The sequence below is a fragment of the Capra hircus genome, chromosome 20 (assembly GCF_001704415.2).
Source record: "Capra hircus breed San Clemente chromosome 20, ASM170441v1, whole genome shotgun sequence".
In the NCBI taxonomy this organism is placed as follows: Eukaryota; Metazoa; Chordata; class Mammalia; order Artiodactyla; family Bovidae; genus Capra; species Capra hircus.
In genome coordinates, this window is record NC_030827.1 from 9,410,207 (window position 1) to 9,435,797 (window position 25,591).

At 45.5% G+C, this 25,591-nt stretch overlaps 1 protein-coding gene across 2 annotated transcripts in view; it reads right to left on the reverse strand.

Annotated features, from left to right (window-relative positions):
• The window catches only part of MAP1B (microtubule associated protein 1B), a 93,977-nt gene continuing 69,530 nt past the window's right edge, over positions 1,145-25,591 (reverse strand). The window contains exons 3-8 of one of the 2 annotated variants that reach the window (XM_018065562.1): positions 23,695-23,777; positions 21,129-21,269; positions 9,759-16,260; positions 6,701-6,939; positions 5,368-5,531; positions 1,145-1,745 (exon numbers count right to left, since the gene is read on the reverse strand). In XM_018065562.1, the coding sequence (XP_017921051.1) occupies positions 5,376-5,531; positions 6,701-6,939; positions 9,759-16,260; positions 21,129-21,269; positions 23,695-23,777 (7,121 nt within the window). In that variant the 3' untranslated portion in view covers positions 1,145-1,745; positions 5,368-5,375. Of the gene's footprint in view, positions 5,532-6,700; positions 6,940-9,758; positions 16,261-21,128; positions 21,270-23,694; positions 23,778-25,591 lie in introns of both variants that reach the window. The other variant, XM_018065563.1, reaches the window with a different exon arrangement.

Sequence of the window (25,591 nt, forward strand, 5' to 3'; positions counted from 1 at the left end):
TGCACCTGCACTTGGCCTCAGTTTAGCCTAACATCTGGTGGTTTTCCTGTGGTCACCTACACTCATCCTTGGATTTGGGGAGTCCCCGCCACTGAGACCAGTTAGGGCAGGACTTAGTTTTGCTCACCTTTAAATAAACCCCATAGTCTTACCCACTGCTGAGTATGGAGTAAAGGTATAATCATCATTGAATGATTAAAGGGAATTCCTTATTATTATCATCATCACTTTTCCTAAACAATTTCTAGTTCCAAGGTGTGAATCTAATCCACAGCATATTATGTTATACAGGGTTTATTCTGTAACTGAGCAACAAGTGAAGATACAATGACGGAGTGTGATGGCTTTGTAGAGCTCCAGAAAGTCAGCCCTTGGAGGAATCATCCAGTTTGACCATCTTGTCAAATCTGCTCATTTTTTACAGGTAAGGAAGGAAAGTCAGGACAGATTAATGACTGAGGTCACACACAGAGCCAGGTATGGCAAACCTAGGATGAGAACTTGGTTTGGGGGTTTATAATTTAGTAGGAAACCCTCTCAATATCTTCCTTCAGTTACATTGCTCTATTTACTTTTTCTTTATAAGCAATAATTTTAACTCTATCTGATCTTCCAGTTTCTGTCCTTAGACCCCCAAGGTCCTCTCGGGCTTAGCTATAAGAGATAACTCAACAGCAGTTGTTGGAGAAGGCAAAGGCACCCCACTCCAGTACTCTTGCCTGGAAAATCCCATGGATGGAGGAGCCTGGTGGGCTGCAGTTCATGAGGTCGCTAAAAGTCAGACATGACTGAGCAACTTCACGCTCACTTTTCACTTTCATGCACTGGAGAAGGGAATGGCAACCCACTCCAGTGTTCTTGCCTGGAGAATCCCAGGGATGGAGCCTGGTGGGCTGCCGTCTATGGGGTCGCACAGAGTTGGACACGACTGAAGTGACTTAGCAGCAGCAGTAACAGCAGTTGTAAAAAATAGTAGCAGGGCCCTCTCAGAAGTTTACCAAAAACCAGGGAACCCACTCTGCAAAGAATATAATCACCCTCGTCAAAGAACCCCCCACACACGCACATCTTTGTGGGCAGCAGATCCCAACTCTCCGACGCGCCCAAGAGCAATACACAACCAAAGACAACACAGCACACACACTCACTTTTGTATTTTTATTGTGGAACTGATTTTTTTCTTTTACATCAAATATCCTCAATGGAAGAGGGGATATTGCACACAAATATCATAAAAGCACTACATATTACTTTCACTGGAAACTAATTTTCTACATTAGATATGACTGGATAGGATAGAAGTGATGCAGGATTATAAGACGTAATACCATACACAGCTGCGGACCGACACAAACACCATTCAGGACGAGAGAGAGGAGTGGGAGGTGCTTCTCGGCAGGGCCCAGGCCCCACCCTCCCAGGGGAAGGGCCACGGGGCCTTCTGCTGGGCAGCCTGGTCTCCAGAGGCCCCATCTCAATGGCTCCTTTTTGGGGGGAGCGCCAAATGAGTACAGAGAAGCTGTTTATTTTCCCGTTCCTTTTCAGTTTTTGATGCTGCCTTTTAAAATGAATAAAGTCACAGATTTTTTTTTTCATAGTAAATAGTTTTAATACCAGGTGAATAACCTAATCGCCTTCAAAGAAGTGCTCATCCCTAGGCTGCTTTTGGTGTGTTGTTCAGTTGGTTAAATGATAAAAAGCTTTACAGTTCCTTTCAAATGGAAACAGGATCGTTTCTTCTAAATCTGAAGTGCAAAAAAAAAAAAAGTTATTAATCTAACTCACCATATCATTACTGAGCAAGAACCTCCTGTGACAGGTGACTAAAGAGGCAAGAAAAGCAATTTCAGAATTGCAGAAGAGCTCCTGAGAGCTGAAATTTGGTAACAGGGAAAATGAGAAGTGGTAAAATTTCCATTAGCAAATGATTAAACCTTATTAAATGAGTATTGGAAAGCTCCTAAACTGTGTAAGCTATTGGAGACACTTAAAACATTCATATACACTGGGGAAACCATTCACTATGATATGTAAGGTTAAGAAAAAAAAATTTTTTTGAACTCCATGGGAAATGGCATTTAAGGGTTGGGGGAGGGGTGAAGGGGAAGGTCAGTCATTGTATCCAGTCCCACCACAAGACTGAGAAAAGCATGCACAAGGATTGGGTTTTGAGAAAAGGGATAGAATTAGTTAAAATTGAAAATGGAGGATCATCTCTAACATTTAGTCTCTGTAGAATTTTAAGAATACTACCAAAAAGGTCATGATCATGAGTGCTATATCAGGATGGAATCCCATCATTTAAACAGAATGTAAATTCCTTCCACTCAAATATTCAATCTATACAATTGGATTACATAATCAGTATGAATAAAGCTCCTAGAAGTCTGTGTCAATCTTTAGCTCTCACCATGAATGTACATGGTACATTGTGATGGCTGTTTCTAAACTAATTGTATATTTATGGAACTAGCAAAATTAGGTTAGTCACACAGGTAGGAAAGGTGTCTGGAAGGACAGGAGCAACCTATAATATAAATATTGGTTTTCCTGTGATATTTGGGCTCTGTGGTCATCACTGAGAATAATGGATGGAGAAAGGTACTTATCTATTTAAAGAGCCAGCTGATCAGTGACAGCTTTTGTGTATTTTTTCCACTAAATTCCAAAGCAAAAAAAGAAAGAAAAAGAGTGGGATAGAACGGTTATATTTGAAGACTGGCTATAATTCTCCTAAAATGTTTGGTTTTTTTCTTAAAGCAAAATTATGTACATGGTAAATTAATGTGGGAAATTGGAAAACAATTCCATCTTCTATCAAAGAAAAATCAACCAGAGGTCTGAATTTGGCAAGAAGGCTGGAAGTCTGTTTCTCTTCCAATGCATTTTGTGAACCAACTCAACAACTAGTTATTAAGAATTATCTTGAGTATCATAGGTTGGCTCTTAAAACACCTTTGAAGTAGATGAGTTTATACTCATTGAAATCCATTTCTGTCAATGAGTTTCCTATCATGTGTTCACTTTTTGTACCCTTAATCAATGTGTTGTTCTTAAGGACTTCCAAGAAATAGGGTAATAAATAAAAGTTGCATTTCTAGAGAAGCCTAAAAAAAATAGATTAATTTTTTAAAAAAATTAAACATTTGAAAAATGTAATTCACAGCATTAAGTAGACTGCATTTGGTCCTCAGTGAAGGGACCCAGAAGAAGCATTGTTTAAACCCTCATAGTAGTTAGCAGTGCAAAACACACACTTATCAGACAAAAATAAACTAAAATGTTAATTCTGAAATAAATAACTACATAAAAAATAAAACGAGGTGATTGTTGACTACTCCGTAGGTCTTAAGAGTCTGCAGGAGACGCAACGCAACAGAGCCCAGAACAGCTGTCACCGAAAAGTTTGCCACATCTGAACACTGGGTGCGTTGATCTGCAACTTGAAACTTGACGTCAGTTTTAATCATGAACTGGCTTCCCAGGTTCATAGTTCAGTGATAACAATGATGAACATGATCTCTGAACTCTACATAATAAACCGTAGGAGCTGGAAATTCATTTGCTTTCAATGAATTTTTTTTCCCCGAAAAGAAAATCCCAAAGCAAATTTTTTGCTAGGGTCCTTTGAACTTGTCTTGGTTCTTTTACCTCATGGTTGAAGATCTTGAAAGAAGTATGCAGGATACCACTGATGTACTTGTGATGGCCTAGAAAAGTTTAGCCATTCTCCCCCACTCTCAAATAGCACATACTCAGATTTTTGTTATGGGACTCAAGGGGTGGGAGTTATCACTATTCCTGGTAGGATGGACTTTTAATAAATATTATTACTGCAATATCAGACTTCAGTTTTCACCAGAACTTGAAAAAACACTACTCATTTTTTTGTCTTACAAAACAGTTAAAAAAAAAAGACTGTCACTTGAAAATTTTCTGTGCATTTTCCTGTAAATGAAAACATCTGTTAAAAAGTTCATCTATGAAAAGTTCCCACATATCTTAAAAAAAAAATTCTTCTGTACACTTGTTCCCATAATTATGCTGAAATTAATGGAAAATTAAAAAAAAAAAAGCCACTGTAAGACAAAGGAAGCTAAATACTGTACACTTGCTGAGAACCTCTTCCACCATTAAGATTCACTGTTTTCCCAGTTCTGATCATAGAAGCCGTTTCAGTCTTGAACTTGCAGTAGTAAAGAAGCTAAGACAGGCTCAACTTGTTTGGCTGAGGGGCCTGAGGTGGTATTCAACACACAATGCTCAGCATCAGACTGTTGCACCAATCAGGTAAGCTCCAAGTACCCCTCCCACATGCACACACATGCTCCTGTAACTGGAGTATCTATAATCCTACACGGATGTTTTATAAACTTGCTGTCTCACATTAAAAAATAAGTGCATCAAGTATCTTTGTACATTCAAGTCACTTCCTAAGGCAAATTGTCTACCTATGTACTCCCAACTGCTTTGGTATTTGCTTGTTAATTGGGGTGGACTTGGGTGTCTCCGCATGCAGGTTAATTGACTCAGAGTGGACTAACTGTGTGCACAGATGCTGGGAACATGCCTTAGATCAATCTACTTGTGTGTTTGAAGAGTCTGAGAGTTCTGAATGGGGTTCAAACCACTTATATGTCCAGTCTACACTCACTACACTATGTCAGTGTGCAGCCTTCAAACTGAAGGAGCTTAATTAAGGCGTGAAAAATCTCACATGCCCTCATAACAAGTGTTGTTCTTTTCTGTTTTCTTCCAGCCAACTTGTTTTAGGAAATTAAGACCCTTTTTGATGACTCAGACTGACAAGTTGCAAATTTTGCAGACAACAGAATAGACAGAAAATGCAGACGTGACTGTTGGTTATTTTCTCCTCCCTGCCCCACCCTGCTCTCTTTCTCTCTGGTATCTCACCAGCACTCTCTACCATTACATCTCCTTCTCTTGCATTCCTTTTTCCTTCTCATTCTCTCTCTCTCTCTCTCTCTCTGTCCTGTGTTCCCTCTCTTTTGTGCACGCGCACTCTCTCTCTCTCTCTTTCTCTCTAAGACAAATGCCTCTACCTTAGCAGAAGTCAGTTGGGTTTGCTAGTGCATGGTTTCCAAATGTTCAGCAGAGATGAACTGGGGTAGGTAATTTTGCAGTAACTTGAACCCTAGTGTGGGAAGACTGCTGCTTCCCTTAGCAATCAGCAAAAACTGAGAAATATTAGTGACTTGTATCACCATGACACAGTATAGTGTTTGGCAGGTAACAGTTCAGCGACTTATTTAGATGAATTGACTTTTTTCTTTTTTTTTTTAGAAAAGGTGGTTTCAAATCGAAGAATTTCTGGAAACAGAGTTCAAATCCTGTGGTGCGGCTGACCTTGGTTGTTACAGTTCGATCTTGCATGCAGGGAAGGATTCATCTTGCATAACCACTGTGCTGCTGCTTGCTAAAACCATGATGTTGAGGTCCTGCTGTTTCTCATGGGTCTCCTGGTACCATTCCCTCATCACTTCTGAGTCATGAGTCGGGATCAGGGTCACCTGCAGGGAGGGAGAAAACAGCCGCTGAAGAGCAGAACCAGAAATGGGGTGGGGAAAAAATAGAACAGCAGTAAGGTATTAGACCATTAGAAAAAGAAAGGGAATGAGAAAAATATTCTATTCTCCTTAGAAAATCCAAAGGACTTTTCAACTTACATTTTCTAGGAACCAGCATAAAGCTGCTAAAAAATTAGTTTTCCTGGGGCAGCTGAAGACTAGAACCAAAAGCGAGTCATGACTAGCCAGTTAGTTCATCTGTATCAGTCTTCAGTTCTTTAGCATTATGAGAAGTTCTTCCATTAACGTGGAATTTCTTGTATTTTCTTTAACACACTGATAGATTTTACATTAAAGATACTGCATATTTAAAACAAAGGGGCTTTAGTTATTAATACAGCCGAAAACCTTCTAATTGCGTGTTAACTAACATTTCATCATGAGAGCAAAGATTTATGTCTTTAGTTTGTGTGTGTGGTTGGGCACAGAGGAACGGGGTGGGTAAGTGATTGCTAGCTTAAATTCTACCTAGTATTCAGTAAGAGGCCACTGAGTGCTTCTCATTAGATTTATGATGAAATAACCAGGATTTCTATTTAATGTTATGCAAATACAGTTTACTAGATCACTATACAAAACCATAAGTAAAACTTAAATAAAATCCATAGCTGAAATAATGAGTGGCTTGTGGCTCATTCCAATGTTCGGGAGTTGGGAGTGTCCTGCTGAGGACCACTTTCAGCAATGCTCCTCCTGCAGAATCTCATGTGGACAGCTGATTTTCTAAATGGCTATATCTCTAGCTTTCGTCTACTTGGGAAAGACGAGTAAAGGCTAATCTTTATCCATCTCATGTGTAAATACGACACTTGGTTACATTGCTTATTCTTAGTATATGAAGGGTGTGTAATCTTGGGCCCACTCTGCAGATTATGCTTTAGGGTGGTAAAGTGGCATTCCTCCAAGTCCATGGTGGCTGGTGGCAAGAATACTTTTAGACCAGCTTGTGTGTGTGAAATCCACTGTGTCCAAGTGTGCACTGTGTTCCAGTGCGGCAGGCCCCCTGGGCACTGCATGGGGATCCACGGCGGTGCCTCATTAAACACGATCCCTTCCCGCTGCCTCTGGACACAGCTCCATGTGTTGTGCAGACACTGTCCTGGAACTCTTACCTGCATGTTGCTGCCCCACTGGGCTTTCCCTTCCAGCAAGGCATCCAGGACAGCCCGGCTGGGCTCCTCAGCAGCAGGGTCGTTCCCACTCACCACGTAGTAGGACGACCTCACTCTCTTGAAAAATTCAACGTCGACATTCTTACTATTGCTATGGTTGGGAATATAGCATAGGTCCAGGTACACAGGGGGACCTGGGGGCACAGCTGAGGGCTTGGACGTCTTGGTGGTTCCTGGCCCTTCAGTAAACAAATAAAAACAGAGAAGGCCAGGGTCACAAAAATGCGAAGAGACTCATCTGTCCAGCACACCTTCCCTACTTATTCCCAAGAAGGCGCTCTGGGCCATGGCAGGGGGTGTGGGCAGTCCCCTCTCTGACAGAGGGCATTTGACACTGCCAGTTTGAGACAGCATCACCTGGCTGTTTACCATCTTAGGAGAAACGAAGGATGGGGTGTTTCCCTTTGTGGACAATTCATTAGCAGTTAAGAAGAGTTGCCAAGGCTTTCCCCAAAGATAGAACCAGATGGTAACACTCCTAAAAGAGCTGCTAGTGTGTCTTTTAATTTGAAATGTGATCTAAGAAATAGATTTTAAAGGACAAAGGAAAGCATCTGCATTTGGTAAAGCATAGTTAAACCATCTTAGTAATTCACGTTAGGATTTCATTTAAAAGCAATTTGGCCCACAGCTGAATATTATCCCCTCACATTTGATCTAGCCAGTGGTCAGATCTTAATGTCATATAACCTCCAAGACCCTCAGCACCTCAGTCTCATGCATAAACTGATGAAACACTGTATTCTCTCCTTAGAACAGTCCTCTAAATGGTAGACGTCTCTCCTTAGACAAGACTGGATACCAAACTTTAGCAACAGGAGGGTTCAGAAAGACTGCTTTCTCTAGCCAATTAGAACATACCGGACTGAGGTAAGGGGTATGTCACAGCCAAAATTCCCCCCAAGTCAGAAAGCCTGGGCAAAGTGAAGGTTCAGATTAATCTCAAAGTTTCTGGGTACCTTGTTTCTAGAACTGGCTTTCTGATTTGTCCTAATTAGAAGGTTGAAACATTAACAGAACTAGCATTGTAAGGCAGTGGTTCTTCCTCCTGGCCACATGATTAGAATCACTTAGCATGCTTAATACAGATGGCCTGGCTTCAATGGGCTGTGGTAGGGCTTCACTGGCCAGGGTACCATCATTTTTTAAAAGCATCCCAGCCCATGCTAATGTGTATCTGGTCTGAGACCACTGCTGTGAAACCACTTAAAATACTAGCGAGATCCTCTATATTTAATTCTCTTGCCTTTCTCCATGGGATGTATAGAGACTGTCATCTCACAGTCAAAACCACCCATGAACTGGTTTATTTTGGAGGGCAGGGGGTAGTGAGAATCGGTGAAACTGGTATTTGGATAAACTGAATCATTTCATAAATAGATTAACCAGGCATTATAATGAACCTAAGCTAAAAGCCCTAAACATATTCATGTGTAAATCTCCCAAAGAACTCTGACTTGTAGCAGAGGTTTGTGAGTTACAGTTCATCTAATATTTTTAAATGCCTGCAGTTTCCACTTGCACCTTGAATCACTCCCATTGATACCAAATGAACATTGCTCATAGAAGCCCAAACTGAGAGAACCACTAGAAGTTGACCCAGGTTTGTTTTAAAATTAATTAATAGTGCAGTTTTGTCTTTTAAAAAAATCTGTTGGGAAAGCATCCTCAATGTAAATTCAAATTAACTCACTTTACCTCAAAATTATCTTTAAATGACCAAAAAAAAAGTGATAAAATCAATTGTGAGGGCTATAGAGTAAGTTTCATGAGTTTGGTAGCAAATTTCAGTTGGGTTTATATCTGACTGAATGGATTTCATGTTTTCTCCTAAGTGCAAGGTCACTGTCAAGTCCTTTAGATCAAGATTTATTATCTGGTGGCTCTTTACTAATTCTAAGCATGAACAAATTCAGTTTGTTTTCCATGTGCAAATAAAAGGAAATCTGAGTCTTGAAATTGATGCTTCACGTTGCTTAAAAGTAAAAACTTGTAACTAGTACTTCCTAAAGTATACTGAATTTTAGAGTCTCAAAGGTTCGTCTATCAGATTTTCCATAATAAATCAAGAAAGTGTTGCTTATTTTTTGCTTTACATGTTTGTGAACTGTGATCTAAAACCCTCAAGTAACTATGTAAAGCAAATAAAATATATGAATTCAAATCCCTGTGATTGGTTTGAAGCAACAAAATGAAGCTGGGTCATCAGAAACCCAGATTCATCAAAAACCCAGACCATTGCCAAGAACTTGGTAAGTCTAAGAATCTGAAGTCAGGGATGCCTGCTCCTGCCAAGTTGAATTTCAACCTAAAACAAAATGTTGAGTCTGTATTAGTGAGGCAATGTGGTCAGAATGGAATAAGCAGAGTCTTGGATGCTCTTTTCTCAATTTGTACTGGGTACCCAGTGGTCAGTTGACCTCACTGGTTGATTAAACAGAGCACTGCCTTGAATGAAGATGCATCTCCAGCCAGGTGATTTTTTTAATTTAAAAAATGTTATCACTTTAATTAAAATATTTTTATTTTTAAAAATGGAACCTAAACCTTGGACCCATGCTGTTTATTCCAGGCTTGCCTTGGAACTCTAGTTCTCCCTAGGCCTGTGGGAGCTCCTGGCTCATGGCACCTCAGCTTGATTCTGGGGCCATCATGGCTGAAGCTAGTGTCAACAGAATCTTCCCGAGGAGCCTGAAACACACATCCTTGGTTCTGAAGATTGAGACAAGGCTGCAGTTTTGCAAAAGGGAGCAAACCCAGGGGTCACATCTGGGAAATCAGAGCTGCCCTGGGCTATATGCTGAGCTCCCCCGAAGGCCTATGGGCTACACTGGGCAGGGCTCCCTACCTTGTGGCAAAAGAATATGGTAAAAGGAAGGAAGAGCACTAAGCTGTGCTCTCTCACCTCCCCAGTACAAAGTCAGGTAGAAAGGCAGAGGCTGGAGCTAAAAGTAGAAATGCAGTGTCCTGTACCGGGATGCCAACACCTCCCACCTACCTGCAGTTGCCGTCTTCACCGATTTGGATGTGGAGGCGTTGGCAGCATTCTTGGTCTCCTTGTCTTTCTCTTCCCCACGTGCAGCTTTAACTTCAGGAGTGGTGGTAGTTTTGGTCGCTTTTTCCACAGATTCTTTCTTCTTAGGAGAAGCCACTCTGGACACCTTATCCGAGGACTCCTTCAAGGCCCCCGGCTTGGGTGACGCCGCAGAGGGCTTGGACTTCCCGTCACCCTTCTTGACGGGGGAGGATGACTTGGTCTTGGTACCAGGCTTTTTGGTCTTGGTCTTCTCTTTCAGGTCTTTCTTCAGGGCTTTGCCCAGGTTCTGCTCGATGGCCAAGGCCTCCGGGTCCATCATGGACACATCAGGGTGGCGTGGAGAAGGGCTACGGTCCTGCATGGGGGCCGGAGGTGGATCCATGTGTTTGTAGGTGACGGTTTTATCCGTGGGGATGGTTTCCGACTCATCTTCAGAGTCAATGTTGGCATCAGCTGTGATGGAAGGGCACTCCTCAGTCTCTGGAGGGACGTCAGAGTCAGTCTGGGACGGGGCGGACTCGCTGACTGAGGTGGGAGGGGTTTCGTCACATTGTCGGCCCTGGGGCTTCCCTCCAGGAGGCGGCGGGGCTCCTCCTGACTGGGTGAGGGGCTTTTCCGATTCTTCAGTTGGCTCTTCACTGGCAAACCACTCAAGAGGATTGGGATTAATGAAGGAGGGTGAGAGCTCCGTCTTGGGATGCTTGTATTCGCAGGAGGACACGAGGCATAAGTCCACATCCTGGCGAGCCTCGGAGGGGGACTTCTTTTCTGCCGTGTAGCACTGGCCTGAAGTCTCATAGGCGTACGAAGACGCCTGGGGGGCTCGAGTGATTTTCTCCGGGGTCTCATAACAGTATGCAGAGGCATCTGGGGATCGAGTGGTTGTTGTCGATGGCTCGTAGGAGTAACTTTCAGACTCAGGGAAACCGGCAGTTTTCTCAGTGGTCTCATAAGAGTAGCTGGAATCCCCAAGTGTGTGGCCGCCCTCTTCAGAATCATCATAGCCATTGCTGATGTCATCCAGGAGCCTTCGAGACCGCTCAGTCTTTTCGTAGCTGTAAGCACTCACTTCAGGGGTCCTTATGGTCTTCTCACTTATCTCATATGCGTACCCAGACTCTTCCGGGCTCCGGGTGGTCTTTTCAGTAATCTCATAGGCATAGCCACCATCTTCAGGAGTCTTGCTGGTCTTCTCCATGGTCTCATAGGAGTAGCTGCTGTCACATGGGGATTTGGTGACGCTCTCGGTCTTCTCATAGTAATAGCCACTCACATCTGGGGTCCGGGTGGTTTTCTCATAAGCCTCATAGTCATAACCTTCTTCGTCTGGGGACCTGGTGGTTGTCTCAGGCTTCTGATAGGCGTAGCTGAAGTCTCCAGGTGTCTTTCCTCCAGTATCCTTCTCCATGCCAGGTGTGGTCAAATCTCTATTCAAGGCTAGATGGTGCGGCATCGTATCAAATAACATGGAGGCACGGAAGCCATAGGGCTCTGCGGACGCTGCATCCATTGGTGGGGGAGAGGCAGTGTGGCACGCTGCTGTGCTCTCTTTGACTGCAGAGGTAGAATCTGAAAAACTAGGGGAATACAAAGGAGAGGATTCTCTCGGGGTGAGCGGAGAGATATCAGATTTAGGGGAGAGCTTCTCAGCATCCAGACTTTGCACTTTTTCAGAGGTGAGTGAGGCATACAAGGATATGTCTCTGGGAGGAACAACATCGGACAGAGTATCTTCTTGGAGAGGAGATGCTATCTGAGAAGGGGTGTGAGCAGAAGAGGTGGATGGGGAAGCCTCCACCTGAGACACTGAGATGAGCTCAGAGAGATCATTATCTTGGGTGTAGGACGGCTCCTCTGTTGGTGGGATCTTATGGGATAAACTAGAGTCCTGCATGTCAGAAGGACTGTAGTCCACCTCAGTGGGCCCGTTTTCAGTGATATGAAGCATGCCTGCACCCACTGTAGGGTGATCGGGAGACTGACGACTGAAGTCCATAGCAAGGGAGTGCTCAGGGGACTCCTGGCCAAATTCAATAGACATTGAGGATTGTTCTGACCTGTGATCTTGAACCGGTGTCTGAGACTTGGCTGTTTTAGGGGAGAAGTCTGGTGGAGAAATTGACATTGGTCGTGGGCATTCTTCTTTTGATGGAGACATTTCTGTTTCCTGGAAAGTGGTGGGCGTTTGCACAACAGACACTGAAAGAGAGTCATCTACTTCAGTGGAGTGTGGGGATCCAACCTCAGCGTGCAGTGAGGGAGACACGTCGTCTGTCGTTGGCTCTGGGAATGAGCTCGTAGCCACAGAAGCTGTGGAGACCGAGGCCACACCCTCCATATGAGAGTATGTGTCTTCGACTACCCCCTCATCGACAGGGGTAGCTGACTTGTCAGAGACGGTGCCTTCAGAAATGGACATCTTAGTGTCTTCTTTAAGAGATCCAAACTGACTGACATCTATTTGTGTAGGAGAAACATCTCCTCCTAACTTCCTTTCATCTAAGGTAAGTCCTGATTGAGAACTCATGTCTTCAACATCATCAGTTTTCTTTTCTTGACCAAAGTCTTCCTTTATTGGTATAAAATCTGTGCTTTTCCCTTCCTGTTTGTCTTGGAAAAGCCCAGTGGAAGTCATGTCAGAAACTGGACTTATCTGGTCTGGAGAGGCTTCTTTTCCATCCTTTCCTTCAAAGGGGCTTTCGGTACCTCTGCCAGGAGCCTTGTCATCTGCACTTAGGAAACTTTCATATGCGGACTCGGATCCAATTAGGGGAGGGCTCCGTAATGGAGACAAAACTTTTTCAATAGGAGATTCTGAGTCAGGCACAGGTTCATCCATGGGGCTTATGGAAGCCCTTTCACTTTCATCTTTGGCATCACTGAATTCAAAGCTCACCGGGACTGCTGCTGGTTTCTCAATGACCTCTGTGGGAAGATGACTGGATTTCTCTTCAGTTGGAGATTGGTAGTACGGTGTGTGGCCAGCACTGCCAGTCACAGACTGAGATGGAGACACCACTTCCAAGGTCTTATCCTCAGGACTGGCACAGTGTTCTTCCACTACTTCTTGGGTCACCTCAGGAGACACTGGGGCAACTTCTGCCTCTGCTGAGACTTCAATCTCATTGGGTGTCAGGGAAAAGTTCACGCTACGTTCACCCAGGGGGGTCTTTTCTATGGGTGATGGTGGAGATGGACTCAGGGATGGGCTCTTGGGTGGACTGAGTTTTTCATCCAAAACTGGTGAGACGGTGTCTTTGATCTCCAGCGTGGCACCAGCTCTCACATCTTTGTCTTCAGAGTAGTAGGCGTCACGTAGAGCAGATCTGCTGAATTTGTCTTCCTCCATGGAGGAAGGTGGTGAGATGGTGGAGGCTGAAGCATTATAGTCCCTCCCATCAGTGGCATCTGTTTTTGACCCATCAGAAAGTCCATTGAGAGATGTCACAGCAGGTTTGGCATATTCCTGAGAATACAGTGAAGACTCGTATTTGGTGATGTTTACAAATTCTTGAGACGGGGACTCCGTCTCTTCATTGTTGGTCTCGTCACTCATCACGTCTCGGGGAGTAGACATCTCATCCATGGGGGTTGGCTCGCTGGATATCTCAATGGTAGACTGGGTGTAGCCGGAGGTGGCCGTGAATTCTTCAGGCTGGTCTTCCCGATTCTCCTCGTCAGAGGCAGTGGCCTCACTCTCCGAGCCTCCAGGTAAAGTCTCGTCGTGAATGGAAGAGGCAGGTTCTCGGATGGGAGACTGGGCTCCCCCCGGCTTGGGGGCCGCGGTGAGGAACCCGTACTCGGCCTCGGCGCGGCTGGCCTCAGCGGCCTTGTCCACCACAGCCCTCACGTAGTCTTCCGCTTCCGCCTTTTCGGGCTCGTAGTCTTCCTCCCTGGCGTCCTCAGCTCGGTCCTCCTCTTCTGCCTCCTCCTCAGACTGCTCGGCCTCTCCCTTCTCCAGGGCCTCGTCCATGTCTTCTTCAGCTCGGTCGTCACCACTGGCCACAGACTCCCTCTTCTCCTTGATGTGCGCGTCTGCCTCAGCCTTGGCACTCTCCTCTTCCTCCGCCAGGCTGTGCTTGGAGGTGCTCACACGCACGTGGTCCTCTGTGTCCTCTTCCGGTTCCTCCGCCTCTTCGGTTTCTGCCTTCTCTTCATAGTCTCCGGTCTCAGAGGACTCCTCGAAACCTGCTCCCTCATCTTCAAATTTTTCGGTGTCCTCCACCCCCTGCTTCTCGACGGGCTCCAGCTCCTCAGGGGTCTGCTCACACTCCCCCTCCCCTTCAGTGGTGGTGATTCCTTCATCAGGGGACTCGGCGGGGCCTTTGATGACGTCGGTCTCTTTTTGGATGACATAGGCTTCGACGGGCTCGGTTTGCTTCAGTTTCTCTTCATCCTCGATCAGCTCCAGCTGAGGCTTGATGTCTTTCGCGACGTCGACCTCTTCAGCCTTCAGCTCCTCAAAGTCCTTGGTCAGATCCTCAGGGGACGACATGAGGGACCTCTCGGCCTCGAGTTCTTTGGCGGGGCCGGTGGTTGCTAACCCAGCCACGGCTGCAGCAGCGGCCACGGTGCCAAGGGCTGCAGCCGCAGCCTCTGCAGTCTTGCCTTCTTTCTTGACCACTTTAATCTTTCCCTTCTCCTTTGGCTTCCCAGCAGCCACAGACTCTTTCTTGACAGGCTCTTCCTTCTTGGGTACTTTTGGTTTTAATGCAGCCGGTTTTTTTGCTTCTGCTACTGGAGTAGGTGATTTCTTTGTGTCTTTAGGAAGTTTCTTAATTTCTTTTTTGGGTTCCTTTTCCTCCTTTTTAATTTCCTTCTTTTCCTCCTTCTTCACTTCCTTCTTGGCTTCCTTGAGTGGGGTTTCTTTCTTAACCTCTTTTTTGATTTCTTTTTTCTCTTCTTTCTTGATTTCTTTTTTGACTTCCTTTTTCACCTCTTCCTTTTTTGGTTTTTCCTCCTTCTTGACAGGTGTTTTGTCCTCCTTCTTAGCCACTTCTTTCTTTGGCTTTTCCTTTTCCTTCTCCTCTTTCTTCTCTTCAGGTTTTGGCTTTGTCTCCTTCTTCACCGTCTTCTCCTTGGCGACTTTGGGTTTGACATCTGTGCCCTGCTTCTCGGCGCCCTCAGCTTTGGCTGGGGGCAGCTCTTCTTTGCTGGGTGTCTCCTTTTCTGTCACTGGAGGTTTGGTCTCGGTTTTCACAGGTTTGTCTTTTTTCACCATCACCTTTTCTTTGCTTTCTACTTTGGGTGCCTTTTCCAGCCCTTTTGTGACTTCAGGGGTTTCTTCTTTTGACTCCTTTCGCACAGTTTTGCTGGGGAGTGGTTTTGCGGCTGGTTTCAAACTCTCGCGGCTGTCAGCCCTCTGTTTCAGTTTTACTTGTTTCACAGCAGGGGTGGCCACCTGGCCCGTGAGATCCTTCTGGGTGGCCAGCGGCTGCTTCAGGAAGTCCAAATGTTTGAGCTTTTCCAGTCCTTCCAGGATATTGTATTGGGTGCTGTTGCCAGGAAAGAGAACTCGGATGATCTTCTCTGCAGGGTTCGCTGGATGCCACACGATCAAAGATGAGACTGACGTTAAATAGGAAATTGGGATGTCTATTTCTTGACCGTTAGGCAGGATTAGTTCAGCCTTGTCTTTGTTGGTGCCAGTCCACTGCTGCATGAAATACTGCATCTCCTTGCTGTTCTTGACTGGGTTAAGCACATACATCTCCAATTTACCAACTCCCATTTTTTGGAAAAGAATGACAGGATCGATGGTATTGCCTACACTTCTGAACAGAGGTTCTGGCTTCATGGACAATTTGTTTAGGTACTGGAGAGTGAAGCAGGCTTCTTCTATGCTTCTCTTCATCTTGATGTTTGGCTCTGGGTTTTTCAGATTTTCAGGTACATTGAGAAATACAACTCCTAAGTCAGGAGAGATGAGGTTTTTCATCCAGTCACTATTGGTGGTGGAGCCCTGAGACTGTTCCTCCTCGAGCTCTGCGATTTTCCGTTGGAGCATGCTGTTTATTCCAGGCAAATTGTCGTCCCCAATGTGGGTGAGCAGGATGGAGTCCACTCGGTCCAAGTGTCGGATGAGCTTCCAAAAGCAGGATTTTCTTTCTGAGCCTCCGTTGATGAGCATATTGAAGCCATTCACTGCAAACAGTGCAGAATCGCCCCTCCCTCCTGGAAAAATGTAACAGCAGGGCTTGGAGAGCTTTAGAAATCCACCTGATGTGGGGGGTTCTAGGATGTCAAAGGGAGACGGGACTTCCACAGATTCTGAGAGATACTCAGTAAACTCAGAAAGTCCTTCCATTTCTGGCAATATAGATGCTGAGTTGAGTTTAATATTGATGAAGTCTTGGAGATTGTGTCTATCAAGATTGGAGTTTTTCCAGTCCCCTTCTTCGGGACAGAAAAGGGTTAAGCTGGCTTTGTTGGCAGGATGGGTGGTACTCAGTAATTCCCCAATCTGGGATTTTAAAAAAAATCATAAGAAAAAAAGAAAAGGTTTAAGTGACTGTCATCACTGATCCAGCCCCTCCATCTATTACTAGGTATTACAGGATCATTGGATGCACACAGGGCAAATGTCAGGTGTTGGTAGGTAAATATTTCCATACTGGTAAGCTAACAGCCTCTGTCCTGACAGCTCCTTCCATTCCCTTCTGCCTTCTCCCTGCTCCCTGCCCCCCCACCTCAGACCTCGTCACCATCTGTTCTTGCCCCACAGGGGATCTTCAGAATTCTGCTCCACTTCTAAGGCCTATGACTGTCTGGATGATCAGTGCCTAGGTGGTTATGAAACACTTTGCACAGCACCCCTGGGTACTTGCCATGCAAAAATGCCCTTTTAAAAAGTAATAAACTATCACAGGAGAAGGCTAGGTGAGTCATTTCACCACTGATATAAAATGCTTTCTTTTATTCCACTGGGCCTGGAGCAGTCCCCAGAACTGACTTCCAGACCTGTGCCAGCACGCACGCTGGAGAGAGGGGGGCCTCAGGGGCAAAGACTGGGTGTCACAAGTGCCCATTCAACCAAGGAACAGATGAGAGCAACGAAGAAGAGCCAACAACATGTGAAGTGACAAGGAAACCTGTGAATATGTCTTAGACTTGAAAACTGAGGCTTTCTCTGAAAGAATTTGGAAATCATTATCATAGTAAATGGTAGCTAGTAGAGCCCATTATACCAGAAGTTCCTGAACAGGAGGAAACACATCTCTCTCTCTGTATCACTTTATCTTCGTTTCCCCAGTATACCACCAGGTTCACTAGATGCTTGCTGAACTGTGCTGAACTTGGCCAATTCAGTACATGCTGTCCTCCTGAGGTGGACATTTGGGAAGTGACCACAACCCAAGAATACTTCTCAAGAACATTGATTGCTACCCCCCAAACTTGTTCTTACAAAAATGGATGGGAGACAGGACTGGAAGAAATACTGCTCAGATTAAAGATAGTCTTTTTTGTTAATTGCCTTTTCTAATTAAGTGCAGGCATACTGGAAGAGGAAGGAAGATATAGGAAATAAGTGACTATGCAGATAATATTAATGAAATAAGAGTGCAATTTCTAAGCCATACCCTACTAACTACATTTCCTTTTGATTAAATTATGTGTTTGGCTAATGAGGAAATACAGCAGAAAGCATATCTCTGGGATTTAGCAAGATGTTTCAAAGGATCTCTGAACATTGTGACAGTAGCTGAGTTTATAGCTGCTGGTTTGCGTCAACCTGGAAAGCGGTCTGTGATGGGCTCATTTATGTCCTGTTGGTACTGATTTGAATGGTGGAGGCAGGCTTATCAGATCTGTGGATAGCATGAAAACAGGAGGCCTTGGAAATGTGGGATGGCAGAATTGAGAAAGTTAGAAAAGCTCCTGACATTGGAATGATGATGGCTAAGTCAACTCTTAATGGAGGCATTCTAAGGGATAAATGTAAAGTTCAATAATCCAGCTCAGAAAGCAGGATTGGGAGAAGGGGGGCGTATCAACAATATCCATAGAAAATACTCAGGGATTTTAGTTGACAGTGAAGTGCCTTTATCATAAGGCTTAAAGAAGCTTAAATCTCAAGGCTCCTCAGTGGTCTGGTCCCCTCCCAAAGTCCTGTACTTAATTGTGTATCAATGATTTTCTTCTTTTTCTTTAAGGGAGCTCCCCCTAAAAAAAATTATGTTAATTACAGAGCTCCTCAGAGCCTCCCTTCTTCATTGACATTTAATTGTGGATGGTGATGGTCAAAAGTTACTTTTAGACTTATTGAAGATTGTATTGAAAACTACAGAAGTCACTAACTCTCACAATCCCTGGAGTTTGGTATCCAGTGTGAGTCATAACGTTTTAGACAAACTGGACCAAAAACAAACTAAAATCGCTGGTTCCTTCTCCTTGGCCTCAGCCTCTAAATGCTAGACCTGGGCCCCTTTCTCTGCTAACACATTTCTCCCTTTAGATTATGTCATCTGTTTTCTAATGTGCTGATGGCTTCCACATTAACATCTCCAGCCCACTCTTTATTCCCCAAGCTCTGGACTCCTGTCTGATGATAGTGCCAAGACTGAGCTCCTGAATTTCACCCATCTCCACCCCTGTGCCTCCTTCCTACCAGTGGACAGTGATCAGAGAATGTAAGGAACTTTTAATATCTTGTTTTATGAAGAACACTGAGTAGAACTGAGAATGGTAAATCTGGAGGGGAAAAAAATTGGCAGTAAAGGGTGTCTAAGATCTAAGACACTGTCAGGTGGAAAAGGGATCACATTCCTTCCTTGAAGACAGGATGGGACATATAAGGAAAAACTTTTCAACAGAGAGACTGAAAAATGTCCCCAGGAGATGGTGACTTCACCATCCTCCCCTTGCAGGAAGGGATAGATTAGCCAGATGACTGTTCTATCTGTAGGTTCTGGTTTTGTAGTTGATCTCCAATGACTAAGACTCCCCAAAGCTGAAGCTTAAAATGTACCCGATAATTCTGTTATTCAGCCCATTTATTTTTAGCTATTCTTGTTTGTTTTTTTTTTAAAGTATCATTTTTGTTTTTGCCAAATTGTGTTTCTGGTTTCTCTGGAGTGACTAGTATGTTTCAAGGACTAAGTAAAAGGAACAAAAGTAGACACCAAAGGGCCTTTAAGATCCATTAGTTATTGAGTCATTCTGGCCTCAAAACCTTTTCCCAAGGCAACAATAAGGTTCAGACCTCTAAAAAGCCGCTAACCATTGGCCTAGTCCCATGGTTTCCAATCTACTTTGGCTATGTCATCCTTTCTCCAAAGTCCAGAATGCAAAGAAGATAAAGGCCCAGGTGCTCTGGTTGGATCAAGGGGAAGAAAGTAAATTCAACCCTATGTATTCCCCTTTTCCTGTCTTCCTGCAGCACCCCGATACCACTGACCTAGTCTGTAAGGGAAAATCCCAGAGATCTTTTCATGTGTGTTAAGCAGCAGTGTTCACAACACTGTGCCTTATTTAAAGACATTTGGGGTCCAGATGGGTGGGTTGTGATGCCTCCAGATTTAAAATTCCAGCAGTGACAAACCCTTCCCTTTACATATGTCCTCAATTCCATTTTACTGCCTAAAAGACAAACCCATGACACGGGGTAGAAGCTGACCTGGAACAGGAAGGCAGGAGCGGCACCCATGTGCACATAAATAAGCTGAGGGTGCAGGACTGAACCCAACATGGGGAAGCCAGTCAACGGCCCACCTGCACATGGCACTGGGCCCCGGGGCTGGCTCCAGGCCCCTGCAGCCCTGTCTCGCCAAGGTGCTGACAGTGTGTGTGACCTCCTAGCTACCAGACAAACCCACAACATGAACCTGGGGACACAATCCTGCAAAAGACTCTGACATTATGGTGCTCCTCCACCCATCTCAGGGCAGGGGGCAGAGGGAGACAGTGTCCTGCCTTGGGCTTCTCAATGCCACAGAATAAGGTTGTGCCGGGCCATTCCTAGATGTGGGCGCCACAGATACAAGACGATCAAGACACGCAGCCTGCACTCCAGCAGTCCTGGAGGAAGACAGTGGACAGCTCTGCAGAGACACAGGGCGCAGGCCTCCCTTGTGAGGTGGCAACGGCGGGACCAGCTCTGCGGGCGCCCGGGACCCTGCCTTGCTGTGGGGAGAGCCTGGGCTATCTGCCTTGGGACCCAGATGACATCACAGCTTCTGAAAGCTGGAGCTTCACATGCCCAGTGAAATGTTCCTTTTTATTCTTCCCCAGTGAGTGGAGAAACACAGTGATGTCATCCCACCAGTCTTTTTACAAAAAGCCTCCAGGTGAGCCTAATGAAGCTGGGCAGTTTATTTACAGCTCTTGCCAGTGATGGAAAGCACACAGAGACCTCTCTGTGATTTGCGGGGCCCAAGGAAGATTAAATGCAGAAAGACAGATGGCCCTTCCCAACACCCCCGAGACTAAGAGGCCGCCCTCTCAGGAAGTTCCCAGGAAGATGGTTTTAAATAGATGCTGTAACTCCTCCTGTCAGCACATCCCTCGACCTCTCCCTGTAGAAGTCTGCTATCAGCTACAGGCAGCCCCAAGCGGCTATGCTGACAGACTTGAATTGTCACTCTAACTAGGAGACAGAGGTGCGTTATTTTGGAAAGAGAAGCCTCCCAACCAGATAAAATTCTCAAGCAGAAATAACCAAATTAAAATCTTTGATCTGATTTGACCAAATAATACTATCATCTTGTTAGTTTCAATACTTCATCATGTATCACCTTGAGTAAGATATACTCGTTAGAAGTGTTAATGCTCAGGCTTCAGTCCAGCTACTCTAATCCTCTTTCTCTTGGGGCATGGATGTGTCCTATGGACACACCCCATTTTCCTACCTGGCTCCTTTCTTGGGCTACTCAAGCAACCCAAGCTCAAATACTAGAGCCAGGCATTAAGAGAAATCAGAAATAATTTGACCAGGAAAAGTAAGTTACATGCACTGAAAGAGACCAAGGCAGTTAAATACTACCACTAAAGAGATCTTTGGAGTATTCTTTCAGAAAACAGGCAACCTGGGCTTTCTTGTGGACTCTGTCATTCCGAGTTCCTCCATCATCGCTACCATCTGTAAAATGATGACTGTTCCAACCCCCACCTCCATCGGGCAATCAGAATGGTTCCAATTAATTATATAGATGAGTGCTCTAAATTCCTCTGGTGATGAGCCACAGGACCCTGCACCACGTGGTTTTGCTTATTTCAGAGGAGTAGGACACCCCATCCCCTCCTCCTATCTCCTGTGAGTGTTTTCAAAGATCAGCCTAAGGTGACAATAACTGAGCAACTGTAAAACATGGATACTACCAGACAGAAGCCTACCTCTTGATCGGTGAAAATCTCTATGAAGTTCTGGAAGGAGAAAGAGCCGGACTGGAGAATGAGCTCTCCGGTATTCTCAAAGCACTGCCCCGTCAGCACGAGCAGCTTGTGTCGGGCGGCATCCGTGATCATTAAGCGCACCTGAAACAAAGCATGGGGCGCACTGAGCTGTGGTGGGCGCTGGCCTCCCACCCGCAGGACCGGGCTGCCCCTTGGAGCGCTTCAGGTTCCCAACCAACAAGAATCCCACACTTCCCGGTCTTCACACTGCCCCGGCGTGTTGAACAGAGCCAGTGCCTTTGATCACCAGCTGCCCATGTATGCCCTTTTCCAAGTCTGGCTATGACTGAGACAGTAGCGGTAGCTGACTTTCTCCCCTCGGTTTCCGTGTCTTTTCAAAGCAGTCTCCACAGCTGGCAATCGTTTGTTGCACAGTTGTGCCTGCTGGCAGTGTGCAGTCTGTGAGACACGAATATCTCACAGGCTGACTCACCAAGTTCAGGGCAGGTCCCCCAACTGCTGCCTCAGGAATCAGAGGGCTTCAAGGAAGGCTTCAAGGAAGGCCCCAAGTCAGCCCCTCCCACCCAGGACCCCTTTCCTGCCAAGCCGACACAGCTCCAAAAGCAGTCTCCACTGGCATCAGGAAGGTGCCTGACACTGAACTTGAACATAAACAAAAGGCCACCCTGGTTGGGAATCTTTTAAACAGATTTGTGAACCATTTGCACGAAAGGACTCTCTGTTCTTTTAAATGGCAGGGAGCCAGCCTGTCCTTCAGCAGAACCACTGCTCCAAGCACCAAGGTTATGCGTTCTAAGCCCAACTCAGTTCAGCACAAAGTGACTGCCAGGCATCATGCGAGGCGCTAGGGGAGGGATAAAAAGTAAACAGGACGTGACCCACTGTCCCCACGAACCCCACAGTCCAAGGAACCACACATGTACCGAAGTCACTGTTCCAGCCCCATCTGTTCCACAGGTGAACCTGGGCTCTGCAAAGAAATTCCTTATTTTTTCCTTCTCCATTTCTCACAGGCGATATGCCTGTACATATATTCAGCCTCCAGCTTTTTCCCAAGTTGTCTCTACTTTCTGATTCTAATAGCCAGGGAAACCACTAGTGCATCATTTGCCTCAATCTTGTACCTTCGTGGATTGTCAAAGAGGTCCTGCTCAACCAGAGAAGACGACATGGGATCAAAGCAGGCTATGTGACAACAGCCAAAAAGGGCAAACAACCCAAATGTCCATCAGTTGATGCATGGATAAATAAACATGGTGTACTCGTACACTGGAATAGTATTCTGTCATAAAAAGGAATGAGGTACGCATGGATGACTCTGGAAAATACTATATTAATTAAGTAAACTCAACACAAAAGGCCACAGATCGTATGATTCCATTATCTGAAATATTACAGGAAAATCCATAGAGGTAAAAAGTAGATTAATGGTTGCCAGAGGTTATGGGGGGGTGGTGACTGCTAATGGGCTTGGGATTTTGGGGGGTGATGGATATGTTGAGGAATCAGATGTTGAAGACAGTTCCACAATATTATGACTATACTAAACTCCAATGAACGGCATACTTTAAAAGGATGGATTTTACGGGTGTGAATTGTATCTCAATCTAAAAAAAGAAAACAATCTACAGTCACAGAGATGCTCAGTGTGGGCAAAAGAAAGGCCATGGATAGAGGAGGTGCCTGGGTCTGTGGCTATTCTGACATCCAAGAAAGCAGTTCAACCTCAAAGGTGCTAAATTGCAGTAAAGGCCCTGGGAAATGGAGATGCATCAATCCCTCTGGCCTGGAGACCAAAGATTCTTGGTGTTAGCCTACTGATTTTACAGTAGGCTCTGAAATACCCAGTTACTCTCTCTGGCAAGAGTTTTATATGGTGGTAATAAAAACAAGAAGAACGGCCAGCACTGATGTTTCGGTTGCCATGTGCCATGCCATGTTCTACTCACGCGACACTTCTGGACACATCACTAAACGCAAGCGCTATTATCATCTTCATTTCACAAAGACAGAAACGGAGACACAGAGATGGTCAATAACTTGCCCAAGGCGACCTGCTAGTGGGTGGCAGAACCCAGTCAGTCTGGTGGCAGAGCCCATATTCCTGACCGCTGTGCTATCCTGCCTTTCAACTGTGACCAGGGGGTGGGCAGGATGTGCTGAGAAAGCTTGTGTCTGAGAAGCCTTTTTTCTCCACATTTGGGTCACAGCCGTCTCAGCCTGAAGGCTTGCATTTAATCACCCTGCGACATCCCAGCCAGACTCCGTACCAGCAGCACACCTGCTGGGTACCCCCAGCATTCCATACCCCTCACCTCTACAGAACCCTACGGTCTGGCCAGCGTCCTCCACTCCGTCCTGATCGAAAGGGGCAGTCTCAGGTGGTGCTGATGCAGAGAACCAGCCTCTGGCTAGGGACACAGACGCATCCCTGGACCCAGCACTTGCTCCCCCCAGCCTTGTCCCTCTTCACCAACTGCCCCATCCCCTCACATCAGCTGGGGCTCCATCCACTGTGTGAGGCTCCACAGATCCCCATGCTTACCTCAGTGCTGACGGCTTCATCTGAGGGGTTGATCAGGACCACTGTTTCTAAAACGTCACTTCGGTGATGAAGGATCTTTTGTCCTGCAGGCACAGAAACACAGACAAAAGAAGAGACCTTTAGCTTTTTCCGGATTAAAACCACCCCGCCTGCCTCTGGGACAGCAGAGGCATTGCTGCTCAGGGTACCAGGGCTCTCCGCTGTCCTGGGAAACACAATGGGTGTTACTAAACAAGGGTGTAGCCCCGGCGGGCTCCTCCCGAGCTGGGTCTGTGTGGTCTGGGGCTCTGCCGGCTCTCACAACCCTCTAGTTGTCAGGCTTGATCGCCAGGCTGCCTGTGTGTGAAGGGCGGGTTTCATCTGAGACAAGGGGTGGATGCCAGGAAAACTCAACGGGGCTCTCCACATCCCCTTTCTCATGGTAATTGGGGATGTTTCTCCGTATCAGCCTTTCTTCTGGTGAGAACAGAGCTGAGATTAATTAGGAGCCTTACTGTGAAATGAATGACATCCAGAAACCCAAGCTAACAATTAGCCCAACAAGCAGAATGGCTGTCTGAGGCGGGTTATAGTCTCCTGCAGTATTTATTCATTAATTCACTCCTAGAAAACTACAGGAACTGTGAGCAAATGAAGAGGGAAGAACAACTCTCCCTTGGGACAGGGTGGACCAAAAAAAAGGCAAAGTGGATGAAGAACGTGAGACCAAGGTGATGGGAGAATGAAGGAGCCTGTCTAAGAAGGGCTGAAATCCTTGCAGGACTTCCGGCTCCACATCCCTGGCTCCCCACACCTGAAAGCTTTCAGGAACAGCATGTGGCTGAAACCCCCTCCAGCAGGGGTGGTCTGGGACCTACGGAGGACCTCCTACAAGCCTGTCCTTCCTCAGACAAAGAGATAAAAGGGATCAGGCGGACGTGTGTTCAGGGTGGGTGATGCACGCACTGGCAGTGGGTGACGGAGCAGAAGGGTGTCCCTCAGCCAGCCAGCCGGGAGACGTGGCTGGGGGTAGACAAGGGAGGACAACAAAACTCTGGTGGCAGGAGATGGAATGGAGTCTGAGGGAGACAGACGCCAGAGGACAGAATGACCGAAAAGCAGCTGCTATCCAGGAAAACATCAACCACTCTTCAAAGAGTTAACACAGAATCTCTACATGGCCTAACAGTTCCATTTTTCGGTGGACTGAAGTATTAGGTTGGCCAAAAAGTTTGTTTGGAGTTTTCTGTACCACCTTATGGGAAATCCCAAATGAACTTTTTGGCCAATCCAATAAGAACTTGAAAAGGTACTTGTATATCGATGTTCACTGCAGCCTTATTCAAGATAGCCAAAAGGTGGGGCCCACCCACGTGTCTACCAGTGGATGACTGGATAAGCAAACAAATTATGGTCTCTCCATTCAATGCAGTATGACTCAGCCATAAAAAGGAACGAAGTTCTGATTGTTGAACCAATGTGAACCTTGAAAACATTATGCCAAGTGAAATTCACTAAAGGACAAATAACTATATGATTCCATTTACATGAACTACCTAGAACAGGCTAATTCACAGTCAGAGAGCAAATCAAAGATTTCCAGAGGCGGAGGAGGTGGGGGATGTGGAGTTACTGCTTCATGAACACAAGTGTCTCTTTGGGGTGATCAAAAAGTTTGGGGAACAGCAGTGATATTGCATAACACTGTGAATGTAACTAATGCCATCTAGAAATCGTTAAAATGACAAATTTTATATTTTTATATATTTTACCAGAAATTCTTAAAAAATAACACAGTGTTATCAAAACCATTGAAGAGCACACTTTAAAGGGGTGAATTGTATGGTGTATGAATTGAATCTCAACAAAGAGGTTAGGAAAAACAGGAAGCAGCTTTAGTTAGGGCTTTTTTGCTTTA